Genomic DNA, 15,413 nt, shown 5'->3' with positions numbered 1-15,413 from the left:
ACCTTGGATCCGGTATCTGCGTTTCCACAGCAACACATATTAAATTACTTCCAGGCTTGGTGGTGTTGGACTTTAAACAGGTGGAGGGACACACTTCAGGAAATTCATTTTTTCTTCCTGCAAGGCAACTTAAGTACTTCAAATGGTATGAACAATTTTCTTTGTTGGATTTTCAATGACCAGTTTTGGGGTTTTTGATTCGACATTGTTATTTTTTTTCACACAGGCAAAATTCTTTACACCAGCTCAAATCAATGGTAAGACTTCTTAAGTGTATGCTTCACAGCACCATTTACTGCCCCCCCACCATTATTCATAAAAGAATGTTTGAAACCGGCACACTGGCAAGTTTCATTCATTGTGTGTTAGTCAACTTTTAGGAGTCAGTGCGAAGTGAAATAGAAATGATGGTTTCGAACGCATTGTCATCTACTTCCTCAAAGTTAACGTCACTTTTAAGTGAACTTGTTTGATTACAGACAGTTTAGAACTGTAGATGAACTTGATATAATTCACCACTGGAATTTCCTTGCAGAGTTCAAGGAGTGCTTCTCCTTGTATGACAAGAAACAAAAGGGAAAGATTGACGTCAAGGATCTGATCACAGTTATGCGCTGCCTCGGCACAAGCCCCACACTTGGTGAAATTGAAAGACATCTTCAAGTTCACAAAATTGGTAATTAAGCAACAAAATAATGTCTGACTGAGAAATTAATTACATTTTTTTCAAGACTGGTCTCTCTATTAGAATGTTGACATTAGCCAAAGCCAAGCAAACCTAATTTGGATCAGCCCCTTGGTAGATGCCAAATGACCTATTTTTTTGTATTATTTATTATTATTATTTTTTTTATTCAGAGAAATTTGCTCCACTGTCATTGTTTAGACGAAATCACTTTTGTTATTTTTAGTTCATTTTGCCAATGATGCCCAAAACATTATACTTAATGGAGGGATTTAAATAAACGGTTAATTAATCACAATGTATTCACCACCACATAATCATCATCATTTGTGCAGTTAGATGAAAATGACACACCAGAGCCTGCAATCAGTACATTTTGTTTTGTGTGCAGAAAAAACTGATTGTGTATCGTAAAAATGTAGTTAAACAACAGCCCAAGCCAATTTCATGGACATTTCACCTGAATTAAATTTAGCAGATCAATATTAATTCATTCATTCTGGTTCAGAAAAGTCAGGGAGCTTGGACTTCTCTACATTCCTGACCATGATGCACCGGCAAATACAACAAGAAGACCCTAAGACAGAAATTCTTGAAGCCCTGAGGATGACAGACAAACAGAAGAAAGGATACATCCAAGCCTCGGAGTTGAGAGCAAAACTCACGATGTTGGGAGAGAAACTTACCGTCAAAGAAGGTAAGAAAAAAGCTCCCTCACTATACAATCTGTTCTCTAACAGCCTCCGTTACGAAAATGTCAACACCCCTGCAAAATGTCATTTAAGAGAGTCAAATATTTTACTCTGTCCAAATAGTCTTTTTAAAAACGTCTGCAACAAAATTCACGATGTGTCTGCGTTCAAAGTTACTTTATTTATTTATTTATTTTTGGGGGGGGAAATTTTCCCATCTTTGCATGTACCTGTTCATTGGGTTCTATTTTCCTGACTGGTGCAGCCTGCAGTGTAAATCTGCGCAGAGGCATATTAGACCACATGTTGGTAATGTCACAGACACACGCGCGCAGTAATTCCTCGTTTTTCGCAGTTATTTGGGACCGGAAACACCTGCGAAAAGTGAAAAACCACAAAGCCGAGGTTGCCTTTTTATTATTATTAGTACTATTATTATTATTATTTAAAATTTTTATTTTGGGGGGGATTTACGCCTCTATTACACCATTGCAACCCCCTAACATGGTTCCTTCAAAATATTGTTTACGCAACAAATTTAACTTTGAAAATGCAAAATGAAGAATGAATAACAAGCTTTAGGTTGTGAGAGGAACGGGCGATTACGGCGGAACATTGGCTAATGACCACGTTAAAGTTTAAATTTGTATCCGAAAATTGTCTTACCTTTACTAGAATCCCGCGGTGAATTTTAGCCAACGGTACAATCCGGACATAATCGTGTCTTAACTTTCGCTTTGCACAAAAACATCAACAAGGACCATTGGATAAAACGTAACGCGGAATTCTAGTTAAGGGAAGCTATTTTAAGACAAACTTTAACAAACGCATTTTATTTGACGATGTTTCGTTGTGCTGAGCGAGCCGTGCTTGTCGGATGGCTGAGCGCGCTTCGCTCACAGTTTATGAACACAGCTGTTTACTGTGCACTGATCCAGATCAACGCCATATTTGAATTATGTTATTAGTTTCCAGACTGAAAATTGTTCAAAAGTGCCACTGGTTTATCCATGTGGACGAGCCTGGCGAGATAGAACCAGAGAAAACGCGAGGGCATCGCAGCAAATCCACTTAGGGAATAAATCCACTGGTGCAATCATCGGTCTATCGCGCTCCTTATTTGAGTGTGAGAGAGAATTCTAAAATTTTTCCGGAAAATTGAATATATTTTTTTTTTTTGATGAATATTTGGGAAAACAAAACAGTGAAGCTGTGAGAATTGTAGTGGCGCGGGGTTACTGTATTTAAAGGTTTGTGTCGCTGTTTCCGTTGTCATGGGAAAAATGTAACCCTTAAGAGGTAAGAGACATGACAAGTAACTTTAAAAGAAATGATAGACACAATTTACTCAAAACTTTTTCAGTTCAAATACAACCAGCCTGGCGGCTGCAAGATTGTGCGCTACCATTTTTCTTAGAGCGCAAACATAGCGTATGTATAAACACAAAGAGACGGCTTTCTATTCCTTTTGATGCATTTGGCATCAAGCAAAGATTCATTTTGTTATCCTTTCATCTCAGAGCGAGCGAGAGACACATAGAGAAAGGAGCAAGGTGACCTTTTTTGTCTTCACACAAGAGCAGAGGTTATATGCCTCTGCAAGATAATACAAACATTTTATATGTGCAAAGAAATGTTTTTGTAACAGCAAGAACATTGCCGACTGCATTTGCTGTTCATCAAAGCGGCTCTACACTCGCACCTCTCGCCTGAAGACGTGCGGAAAAAGACGCAGCACCCGTGCGTGACCACAGCCTTGTCACTGCTCTTAGCTGGTGTGGCAACAGACAACGGAAGCTCGCACCCTCATTACATACACAATGAGCTGGTGATGATAACTGGTGGTGACCTAAATTTTATGCCCACCATCCTCCATCATTTAACATGTTTCGATGCTCCATAGTTATATGCCGGCCAGTGGGATGATTTAAAAACTATAGTTATAATGATGAGAAAAATTAACATCATTATTTAATAATGGAATAAATGTTCATGGAATTATATACGGCATTAACACAAAATTTTGGAAGCAATCTAATATTTTTATTAAAGTTGGCATAAAATGCACGGGTTGCACTTTATTTATTATGAATAATTTTGTACAATATTTCATGAACTACCAAAATGGATGTCTTAATAATAATAATAATTAATAATAATAATTTGCCCTTTATTAGTCCCACAATGGGGAAATTCGAGATTCAAACCCAGGCCTCCTGGGGAGACTGGGTCCTGAACGCGGCGCCTTAGACCACTCGGCCATCCTTAATGAGGGGAAAAACATTTTACCATCAGAAGAACATTGACTTTAAGCAAAATTACAAAATGGAAAATAAGCATCAATTCTAAACCAGTTAGATATTGAATTAGTGTTACCATAATTAAAGCTCTTACCGAATGCATCCAACTTGCGTAGACTCAAATAATTTGGCTTTGTTCTGGGGGGCACTTTTGTCCCCCAAAGCCTACCTACATGCACAACCTGGCTACAGAATTGCTGCCATATTATATGTTATGCAGTTGACAATGGAGGCGAACATGTCAGTGCTTGGTGTATTCCACACGTTTTTTAACCCTTTTCAGAACATTGCGTCACAATTTTTGACACAACTTCATCCGGAAATTCTTGCCTGAAAGCCTTTAGCTGGAACCTCAATGATAAGTATTATGGGCGAGGGGCATTTTACAGTCAGGAACTTTAAAATATCTGTAAATTAAACTTGAAATATGATCAGTTTACATAAATTGTGTTGTAATTGCGTCAGGAAGTGAAACATAAAAAATAATCAATCCATTCAAATGCCAAACTGATGTCTACAAATTATTGTGGAAATATGTTGTTGTCTGCGGCAGGAAGTAAGGTCAAAGTTTATTCATGCTATGCTGAAAAAGATGGAGGTGCAATCAAGCAGCGTTTCAGTTTGGTCAACATTTTATTGCGTTCACAGTATCCATGGTGACTGCTGCGAGAAAGACTGCTGTCGCTTGATTGGTTGAATAAGAATTGTCATCTTCGTCCCCGACAGAATGAAAATTGTTTAATTGAAATAAGATAAATGGAAGAGTCATTTCAATATATTGAAATGTATCGATGTGGAGTCTTTTGGCACATTCTGTGAAATAAATTTTCTGTTTTCTTTTTCTAGTGGATGAGCTGTTCAAAGAAGCAAATATCAAGCCAAGCGGCGTTATTAACTATGAAGAGTTCACCGAAATGGTGACTCTGCCACCTGTTGATTATTGAGCCGAGGAATAAACGCACACAGACACTGCTGCGAGCTGATTTCATTCGAACCTTTTTCGGGAAGTTTGCAAAAACATTCAAGGTTGTGTCTTTCATGTCATATTTTTTTAATTCACATTACATTTTTAATTTAAAGTCAATGTATTTATTTTTACGTTTCATTAGAGGTAAAAATAAGATCGTGCCTGAGAATGAAATGTTAGGGAGATGAAATAAAATGATTTTCATGGATGACTGTTGTTTTATGTTCTACTTTTGGAAGTTATCATGAGAGAGGGTGCACTCACGGTATGACGAAAGGGTGACAAAAGAAGTTGGGAAACGCTGATCTCAGGGTCGAAGCCTCAAGTCCCTGTTCAGGGACCGGGTGAAAGTTTCAAGACACTCCACTGTTAAATTTCCCCTTGTGGAACTATAATAGGATTCCATTTTGGTAACTCCAACGATGAGGGTATTTTGTCGTTTGCTTCAATCGCGTCGTTATTGGGTAAAGATAGTGGATATTTTGTTAATGTATTGAGAATTTGTATTATAAAAATATTAAATCTATTCAGAGCATGCATTTTGCACATATTCATGTAGATTGTATTTTGACAATGCTTGATTAAACATTACTCTGAGACACACTTACAAACACCAATGCTGAACTTCAAGTATACTTCTCGATGCACAATCTTACTCTTGACCACGGTAAGAGAACACATTTTATTTAAAACTGAAATCTTCCAAATGGAAACAGAGGAGGAAATGACCACAGTGACCAAAGCTGACAATGAGTCAATAACGGTGTACGTTCATGTTAGCATGCATGTGTTGGTGATCCAAATAGTATCCGTTCTGCACGTTTGGAACCTCGTCCGAACAGGTAGGCCAAATGGAAAAATTAGCAGGTCGAGGTTGATTTTGCCAATGAAAAATAACCAATAGCAACAAGAGCCATTTGAGCAAAGTCACATTTCTATATCTGGGAGAAATGCATTTTATTTTCTCTTAAATGCAGAGATTTGGACATCAACAGTGAACATAGATTGACTATGAAATCAAGTGTACCGGTAAATATGTAAATTATACGTAATTCACATAATCATGTATGATTGTGTCGTTAAGTAAATGTATGCCATACAAAAAAAAAGCAGAAGCAGCCTGGAATTTTTTTTTATCTTTTTAATGCAGCTCATTAGAAGCCGTATGTTTTGTGTTTAAGCCTCTGTGGCAAGACAAACTGACAAAGGTCACAGCATTTGTTGCCAAGCAAGGTTGAAGCCAATAGACTTTTGTGCTTTACACAGTCACATCATGTCTTCAAATAAACTTTCAAATATTTTAGCATGTGGCAAAGCACGTAGAAACACTGTTAGTAACATTAGCACCGATGCGAGCACCAACGGTACATGCAAGACAACCTGAGACGTGACTAGAATGTTATGCTTTGCTTTCTGCAGTGTACCATCAGCATTCTTTTAAAACTGTTACTTTGAGTGAAATAAAATCAATCACAGATCTGAGAAAATGCATTGAAAGTGTAGCACAGTCTTAAACGGGAAGTCACTGCAAACAAGAATATGTTCTCTGCAGTCCCACTCTGGTTAATATTCTGTTTGTGGAATATGAGTTAAGAAGCAAAATCCAGCCGCTTTTAGCCATCTTAGGGGGCGTCCATTTTGTCACTTTTGGTTGACTGCCCCTTGAGATGGCTAAATCCGGGTGGATTTTGCTGCTTAACCCTACTTAATCCACAAACACATTATTAATCAAAATGCCATGGTTAGACTTGTGAAGGCACAAAAAAAAAAACATATTGCAAATAATTTTTTTGCAGTTGACTTCCTCTTTAAGTTAGTCACATTTCATTTGGTTTTGCTTTTAGGAAGAACTGATTATACACATGTTAAAGTACTTTGTATAAGTAACCTTTAAGGTTAAGAATACATTAAATTAAATTCCAATACTGACAGATATGTCCCTATGTGAGATGTATTTCTACCTGTTACTTCAAACCGGTGCTGGTGGTTGAATAAACGATTACCTGAGAAATGCATCAATTACAGTCAAAATCAAGAGACCTTTCAGAGTGAAGGTATAAATTACATACATTTAGAAAATTCCTTTTAAAGTCATGTTATCTTTCGTAAAAGGTTCCCAGTTGGCAATAAAGCTGTTTTCTTGCCTCTTTCCATCACAGTGATTTATGGCAGGCCGTTATCATGTGCCATTGGACGCATCGTGTAGTTATGGTTTATTGAGCGGCATCGTATACCTTTGAAAGAAACTTACAGAAAGGTAACAGGGTTCTTTGCAGTTGACAATTTTAATTGGAAAAAAATAAAAAATCAATGCACTGTGCCTTTCAATGTATAAAAGACCAATTAAAAACCGGAATGCAATTCACAAAACCTACGGTAATATGACCCGGACACATTATAGGTCAGAGGTGTCAAACTCATTTTTGTCACAGGCTAAATCATTTCCTTTGGAGGGCCAATATAAGTGCGAACCCAAATAAATAAACAGCACAAACAACAATTGGTGAATATCTCGTTTTTAAATCAGAGGCCAGTGAAAATAATATTACATTCATTTTAGAAAGGGGCATTACAAACAAAAAAATGCTAGCAATATTGCAATGTTTTTAAAAGTGAAGACAATTTGCAATTTTGGTATTTTAGCAAGAAACGAAGTTGATGCATAACATTTGCTCTTGCGAGCCACGTAAAACGATGTGGCGTGCCACATGTGGCCCCCGGGCCTTGAGTTTGACACCTACGATCGAGGAAATAAAAAGCTGCATTGGATTGCTACTTAAATGACTATCAAAAGTCAGGAATGATATGAAAGATCCAGTATTTAAATATTTAATGAAGGCCCTGCACGGCCAGCCCATACCTCACCTGAATTTAGGAGACCATGTGACCTCCAGCAACAAATATCCTGCAGCCTAATTCTCTCAATAAGTTTTTTGTACCATCTTTGAGCACCATTCTTTTTAAGTATCATATTAAAATAAGCTCAGTAGATATTGTATTTACCTTGTACTGTCACTCGAACTTTGTATTTCGATTGACAACTACGGACCTGTGCAGTGCTGAAAAAAAACAAACAGGGAAGCATGTTTAATGTAAAAAATCACCTTTTGTTAGCAGCATATGTGCAGTAATTAAGCGCTGGTAAACAGACACATATGGAACATAAGCACCAGTCATTGTTTGGTCCCACTCTGCATATGCGTACTTGCATATTTCATGACTACATTCATTTCTATTGTACCTGCTAGTTTCTCTACTTGTCTATAAACTGTGTGCTGTATATTCGAAGCTGGCTGCATTGATAGGAGAGCACTATCCTGGTTAGCCTTTTGTCAGTGACAGTTTTGCCATTCTGGGCAATATATTATCTACAAAGTGAAACTAAATACTGCAGTTCTGGGTGTACCCCGCCTGCTGCCCAAAGACAGATGGGATAGGCTCCAGCACCCCAGCGATCCCCGTGAGGAGAAGCGGCTCGGACAATGGATGGATGGGTGATACTAAATATTTACATTCTCCGTTACGGAACGGGGAAGTAAAGCCGGCAGTCTGTTGAGGGGACAAAATCCATATTTCATTGATGAGTCGTTGCCTTGCTCTTGGCTCAGCGGCGACTGATGCTGCTGGGCCGGCCTGGCCCTTGGTTGCAGGTTTTGCAACACTGCGCTCGCACGTTGGGCAGGTGGCACCGGGCCAACCAATGCAGAGTCTGACAGAAGCGAGATGTGAGACGATCACGGAGGCAAACCTCCCCTGTTTGGGGGACAGACACAAAGGTGATATTTGAGACCAACAGACAGAAATGTGGTGCAACTTTAATCCTTTCATAATATTTATTGGCCTGTGCAATAAACTGATTCTGTAAGATGAGTAACTTTGCCAAATGACTGACCTTGGAGCCACCTGGGAGAAAAGTGAGTTTAAAAAAAATAAATAAAAAAATAACGTTTGAATTCAATGTTCAGTCTTGCTTCTCTTTTTGGGTCTACACCCATGTGTTGTGTTCGTATTACACAACATATTTTTGGATTTAGCCTAAATATTTGCAGCAAAATGCATACAGTGGGTCCTTGAGATTTGAATGGCCCAAATGTCTTGGTTTGTAAAAGATTTTAATGCACACAGTCATCGAAATCGTTCAGTTCACTTAATATTGTTTAGCGTGTCAATTAAAAATGGACCACATTAGCAACTATCTCATATTTGTTATTTTGTGATATGTTTGCCCCTTTAAATTTAAGTAAAAAATGTTGGTTATCCAAAAATGAAAACCGTCGGTTGTTCATTACTAAGTGGAAATGTTTTTTTCTTTTTTTTCTTTTGTATTTACAATTGTTCTTTAACCAAGCAAAAATATTGATATTTGTATTTTTATCCAAATACCCAATTATTCAATCGAATTTTCTGTACGATATCCAAATACCAAAATACTCAATAGCTGCAGCCTTCCTGACATAAAAAAGAGAATGCTATCTGAATTCACTCGAAACGAGCTTTTCTACTTTGAAATAGAGTCACCACGGCAAAGCGATGCAACACTTGACTTTTAAACCATTTCTCAAGAGATGAGCATGAAACAGCAAAGACAGACTTGGCTACATAGCAAGATACTGAAAAACCACAGCAATCAACAAGAATGAAATTCTTGAAAAAGAAATTCTTTAAGAATCGTCAGCCACTCACAGCTTTCAATGTCTTTTTGTCTCATTATAAAGTGGCAGGAAGTGCTCACCGGGTATTGCCATACTTCTCATCCAAAGTGCTATCTTGAGAGCTAAGAAAAAATTAATCAGCCCACGCGTTCCTGTTAGAGTTCAAAATCAGGAGGCCAGAGCTTGGTGGCTTTAAAAGAAGACTACTCAAATACTTAACTGCAGCAACCGAGACACTCTGAGTGAGACCCTTTTTTCTAATATACTGCAACACTTAAAAGTCTTCTAGTCTCATTATTGAAAGTACTTCCAAATTTGTTCACATCTTTGAGACTTTGGCCGCCAATATTTTTGGATTTTATGTTTTGTATCATTAGATGCAATGGGATCAGTACCTCTTTTCTATGATGTAACACTCCAAGGTTTGTTAAGTATAAAAGATGGTATTATCAGAGATGGACGTGAAATTTTGCCGGTCCAGGCCGGGCCGCCCGTCTGTCATCCTCAGTCCGTCATTTTTTTTAAGCCAAACCAGTGCTGTCATTTGAGTCCATCATTCAGTCATTGTTATTTAAACCACACTTACGTCACCGTCATTTTAGGATCGTCAGGCAGTCTCGATCCGGGATCTGTGGCCAGAACCGGAAGTAAGGAAATTTGAAAATTAAATAAAGATTTTAACAGAAAACCATAACCACAAATATTTAGATGCAAATAAATAGAGATAAATAAAATATTAGACTCAAACAAAGATTTCTGTTGTCCTGACAACCAATTGAAGGTAATCACTAGCACCAGTACATAAGTTCAGTTGTGAACTTTAACAGTGTTGATATATGTCTAATTTAATTCCACTCAAAACTACGAATGACGTGGATATTTGGGTAATTATTCTAATAAGCACACAGTGCACTTGTGACACGCGTTTAATCATGCTTGTGAACATTAGTTGAGCCATCATTGATTCTTATCTGAGCCATCAACGCAGTAGTACAGAAAAATAATGAAGTTATCAAATTCCTTATAGTCAAAATATGGCCTTTTTTTTTTAATTGCAAAATTAGTTAAGCATCCCTATAAGTTAGTTTTATCACCATTTGTCCAGGTCAGTTTTATTACTTTATGATTTAAAATCATTTTGTTGGAGCATCATAATGCAGTGCCTGATTTTTATATTTTTAACTTTTGTCAGTTTCAAAGTGTTTCGAGGACCATGATGGATTTTGCTTTCTCCTTAGAAATCCAATATGAAAACCCGAGCTGTAAATCGCAGCAAAAGCAACAGCGTAGCCCGTTAAATATGGTCTGATGTGGTACGTTACATAAGTATGCACGTAATAAGCACTTGATTGCATTTCAGGGGTCCAAAGGCAACAGCTGCAACTAAATATGCCTCATTTCCTGTTTATCTCTCTTCTCCTATTGGCTAAGCTTGACCAGCCTCGCCATAATTATCCCTTGGGCTCCAGCAGGCCCAATATAGAACAGTAATCAACAAATGGCAATGTGGAACATCCACAGTGGGTGACTGGCGTTGAGATGTTGTCATGCAAAAACACATTGTTGTTTTACGTATTGCTATCTTAAATAGAAGCAGTCTACTGCTTTCAAACATAATTCGTTGTGCAATCGTAGTTCCATGTGTCAAATTAAGGGTCATCGAAATTCGGTTTGCAACAGGAACCCCTGCCTTTTTGCACTTTGCTATTTACTAATTTACCAATTGACTTTTTTTCCTGTGGAAGCTATTTTCAGTCATTTTCTATCAAACTCGCCTGTTTGCAGTTTTGTCCTCTTTCTGTAACACCCTAAAAAGCCAAAGCTCTGATTGATCGGAAAGCATCAATTGATGTTAAGGAAGTATGTTGAAGTGGTACATTTTGACTATTCTCAAGCTCCTTTCAACCTTGGTAACGATTCTCAGCCCATACCAGTCACAACAAGTGGGTGAATATTTTACAGGTCAGAGTCCATCTATCGGAGAAAATGGAAGCACTATGATGACAAGATCAAAAGATGATCTGAACAACAGTCTTAGCACCGAGTAATAATGTTAGCTTTTGATAGCCTTGAATGTTTAGGATGTTTTCAGAGTGGTGAAATCCACCCGTTCATTGATATTGCGTCTAATAATACGGTGCGCCAAATCATATGAAAAGTGCGCTCCCCGTTTTACATGATGGAAGCAGTGTCGCCAGTAAAATAGATCATACACTCTAATAATAATTTTCTATTCAATTAATTTGTTTTGGAGGAATTTAGAATCAGAATCAGAATGCCCTTTATTGTCATTGGAGCTATTTGAATTGCTTATTCCATGTTTTAGTTTTTCTTAGAAAGTGTCAAACAAGATGGTGCGCCCTTGTCACTTCATTCCTTTGAGAGAATTATGGGCTTTGTGGCAAATGTAAGATCCACGTGAGTCAGAAACTCATGTCATTTTCATTAGTGAGTGAATGCTAACAGTCATTTCATCCCTTCTCTACAAATGTAACCTCCTGCAGGGATAATAACATCATAGGGACATCCGCAATAAAGCATTTTTCTATTTTTCCACCCACAAAGCTTTAGACGTTATGAGACGCAGCACCGTAATTTAACATCATGACTGAAAATACAATAGTACAAACTGCGATTCCAATAATGTAGGCACACGGGGTGTAAAACATAATTAAGAACAAAATACAATAATTCCCCAATCCATTTCAACACGTTCAATTGAATACACTCCCAAAACAAGATAATGTTCAAATGGCTGAACTATATATATTTTTTGTAAATGCAAATATTGATTCATTTTGAATTTGATACCAATAACACCATAAAAGCTTGGACGGGCACATTTACCATTGTGTTGCTCACACAGTTGTTCACAAAGTGGCGAACCTCCCCCATCCTTACTTGTGAACAACTGAGCCTTTCGAGGATGCTCCTTTTATATCCAATCTTGACACTCACCTGTTTCAAATAAACCCGTAAAATGTTCCAAAAAGGTGTTTTTTTTTTAGCATACCTCTTTTTTTGTGTGTGCGCCATCTTTTTTTGAACATGTTATTGGCATCAAATAAGAGGAGAGTTGGCAACAAAAAAAAAAAAAGCGTCTCGGTAATGTATTCATTTGCATCTAGGTTGAAACGTATTTACCAGAGTTGGGCACTTGACCGCTTTTTGACGGTCAGTCTCCCGCCCTGCGGCCGCTATCTCTGTACTATTGCGGCCTCGACCCTCCATATTGTCTGCAGCAGTGATGTTTGGTGATTTTTTTTTTTTTTTCCATTCAGCATGAAATGACTTTGTCACTCATCCATCACTGTCATTATATTTATACTCAGTGGCAGTTGAGTACTTTTAATGAATGCATTTTCCCCTTTATGGGAATGATTAGTAAAGTAAAATCCGTTGAGATCAAGACTGTCAGTCATATATTGTTGTGATTTTGTTTTTGGTTGGTCAACAAAATTAATATTATTATCAAAAGTACTGAAATATTACTTTAGTCTATTTAAAAAATGATGACCGCAAAGTTATTGAGGGCAGATAAGATTTGCCATACCATTGTTGGACAAAGTGAGACGGACCACCTGCTCACAACAGGATTTTCTCATTTTTCTTTCATTGAAAAGAAAAGAAAAAGAAAATATATCCACTAAGTTTAGCTCTGTAATTATACTAGATTGCGCTAAAAAAAATGGAGTAATAAAATACTTTAACCACCAAGAGTTTAGGACAATTATGAATTGTATATTCTCACCGGAAGGACCCTTGTGACACTCATCCAAGTTACACTTCTGCAAGCTCCGCGGTTGCACCTCATGGGTACACTGAGTTTGATCCACCTCTTCTTCTGTCTCAGCTTTTGTGTTAACACACTTGATGAGTCGCCTCTGCACTCCACTACCACAGGACACTGAGCACTGAAGAGAAAATGTGTCACTAATTACTTCAAAGGTTGCAGAAAGTGCTAATGAATGGTGCTTGCTAGGTTGGTTCTAAATAACGGTGTGGCATGTTAGATGCTGGTTGACTGTTTGTGATGAGTTGAGGTAATCATGAGTTACAGTTTGGTTTAAGATGCAGCACTGGACAAAAAAAAGAGAGCTCTTCAGTTTTCTTAAATTGTCTTAACAACAGTATATGTATGGAACACAAACCGCAGCGTCTAAAACCTACTGTGAAATTTGGCGGAGGATGTGATGGCACTGCGGCAAGACTGGAATAAGGCTTTTGCCTTTATTACGGATGCACAAATAAAGCCATATTGAAAATTGTCCTTGCTTTTTAATTTTAATCAATGGCCAATGGGGTTGTAGTCCGGGGATTGAGATGGCCATGGGAGGAGCTTGGTTCAGTGTCTGTTGAGGTTATGCTTCTATAAAAAAAATGATTTTATTTTAAGACTAATAACACATCTAAACCAGGGTTGCCAATAATTACGGAGGGTACTGTATATATATTTTTCGCAGTCTATTAATGAGAACTGCTGCATCACAGTAAGAAGCATTTAGGGTCACAATTTTACTCTCTCTCATAAGTAATTTCATTTTGCCCATGACCCTAAGCAGAACAATCATTATGTCAGTCAAAAGGTTTCATAGGCCGCTGTTATTTCTGTGTGCAAACATTCTGTTTTGTGATTACATCACATCATCTGAAATATAGTCATGATTTTGCTCAAGATGAGCAAAAACAGTGGTTGTTCTAGCTCAGCTGATGTGACTCAGGGATTAAGATGACCGCGAAAAGGGATTTTTGTGAGCCCTGGCAAACGCAGTCATGTGGGCATGTGAAAGAAAGAGCAGTCATTGGGAAAGAATCCATAATGGTCGGCGCGTGTGTCATGCCACGAAATCATACACGGATGAATGATTCAGCTGTGCTGGTGCACTTGTGCTGTTTAGGGCATTGTTCACCAAGCAGGTGCAGCGAGCACATTTCGGGGGTTAGGTGGAAACATTTTATGTTCAAGGTGATGAGTCAATATTCTCCATCATTTCATAAGTCTGTCAATGTAATGGTATGTGTGCGCTCCAACTTGTTTTGTTCCTGATAATTAAAGTTGAAATGTCTGTTTAAACAGGACTTATTCAAATGAGCTCCAGTTGGGTGTGGTAAATAGTACAACTGTAATACATAATGGAAGGTTTATTATTTATTAGGATTTTATAATGTGTAAAAGCGATGGTATAGACCATAGGTGTCAAACTCTGGCCCGCGGACCAAATTTTGCCCGCAGTGTAAATTATATTTGGCCCTCGAGGCTATACCAAATGACTACTATACCATTTTACATTCTATATGATAATAGTAACTATCAAAATGATAATAGTAATTTTAAAAATTACACATTGTTTTGGATCACTAAAACCACTTAGAATAAATATTTCAATAAAAAAAATCTGCATTTATATTGTTTTAAAAAAATTAAACGTTGGCCCAAGTTTTATTTTTCGGCCCACTGCCTATTTGAGTTTGACACCCCTGGTATAGACGAAAGGGGATCAGGCATGCACAAGGGGGAAAAAAAAGGTTGAGAACCTCTAAAATGCAATTAGCAAGTGTTTACTCTTTGTATGTGTGAGTCTTTCCAAAACTAAGTCAAACAATCACAACAGTGGTAGCATACAGTACATGTCAGATGCCATTTCTATATATTTCAATGGAGTCTACCTGTCCCCAAGATCCAGTTAGCCACTGAGCACAAGGCTGAGCATTACAGTGCCGAATGTTGCTCGGTTTAAGGTCAGCGTCACAAAGGTCCTCCTCGGGGCAGGTGACAAGTCGTTGCTGTCCTCCACCTCCACAAACTTCTGAACACTGAGTTCAACACACACAAACCACAGGACAAGACGGAAGGTGAGACAAGTGCAACCTGTATACAGTGGATAGTGAGAAGAACATGCAGCCTTCGGAAACACCGCAAAGAGTTTCTATTCGAGTCCGTTTCATTATGTTTGTAAAAAGGAAACCAAGACCTTTGAGCGAACTACCTTCCAAATAAAATGCTGAAAGGAAAAACAAACATCTGAGCTACGTAGCATGCAGTAAATAGGATCACAAAATGTCAAGCAGACCTAAAAGTGATATGATGGCGCGTTGTCAGACACATTCTATTTCAAA

General features: G+C 37.9%; 2 protein-coding genes across 3 annotated transcripts in view; one reads left to right on the top strand and one right to left on the bottom strand.

Moving 5' to 3' along the window:
* Positions 1-32: 32 nt before the first annotated feature.
* calml4a (calmodulin-like 4a) lies at positions 33-4,852 on the top strand. Of its 2 annotated transcripts, XM_088296728.1 has the most exons (5): positions 33-145; positions 227-257; positions 536-676; positions 1,194-1,382; positions 4,524-4,852. In XM_088296728.1, the coding sequence occupies exons 1-5, from the start codon at positions 143-145 to the stop codon at positions 4,619-4,621; spliced, it is 462 nt and encodes a 153-aa protein (XP_088152854.1). In that variant the 5' UTR covers positions 33-142; the 3' UTR covers positions 4,622-4,852. The 2 variants fall into 2 exon arrangements, with proteins under 2 accessions (XP_088152854.1, XP_088152853.1); XM_088296727.1 differs by having other exon boundaries at positions 98-257.
* Positions 4,853-5,824: 972 nt separating this feature from the next.
* adamts7 (ADAM metallopeptidase with thrombospondin type 1 motif 7) overlaps positions 5,825-15,413 on the bottom strand; it is a 79,233-nt gene continuing 69,644 nt past the window's right edge. The window contains exons 22-24 of the mRNA XM_088296828.1: positions 14,964-15,110; positions 13,048-13,210; positions 5,825-8,397 (exon numbers count right to left, since the gene is read on the bottom strand). Coding sequence (XP_088152954.1) covers positions 8,249-8,397; positions 13,048-13,210; positions 14,964-15,110 — 459 coding nt within the window. The 3' untranslated portion in view covers positions 5,825-8,248. The remainder of the gene's footprint in view (positions 8,398-13,047; positions 13,211-14,963; positions 15,111-15,413) is intronic.

Source organism: Idiotropiscis lumnitzeri, chromosome 5 (genome assembly GCF_059441095.1).
Source record: "Idiotropiscis lumnitzeri isolate Australia: NSW breed Sydney's pygmy pipehorse chromosome 5, RoL_Ilum_1.0, whole genome shotgun sequence".
NCBI lineage: Eukaryota > Metazoa > Chordata > Actinopteri > Syngnathiformes > Syngnathidae > Idiotropiscis > Idiotropiscis lumnitzeri.
Note: the sequence above shows the minus strand (reverse complement) of the source record. Positions and strands in the feature narration are given on the sequence as shown.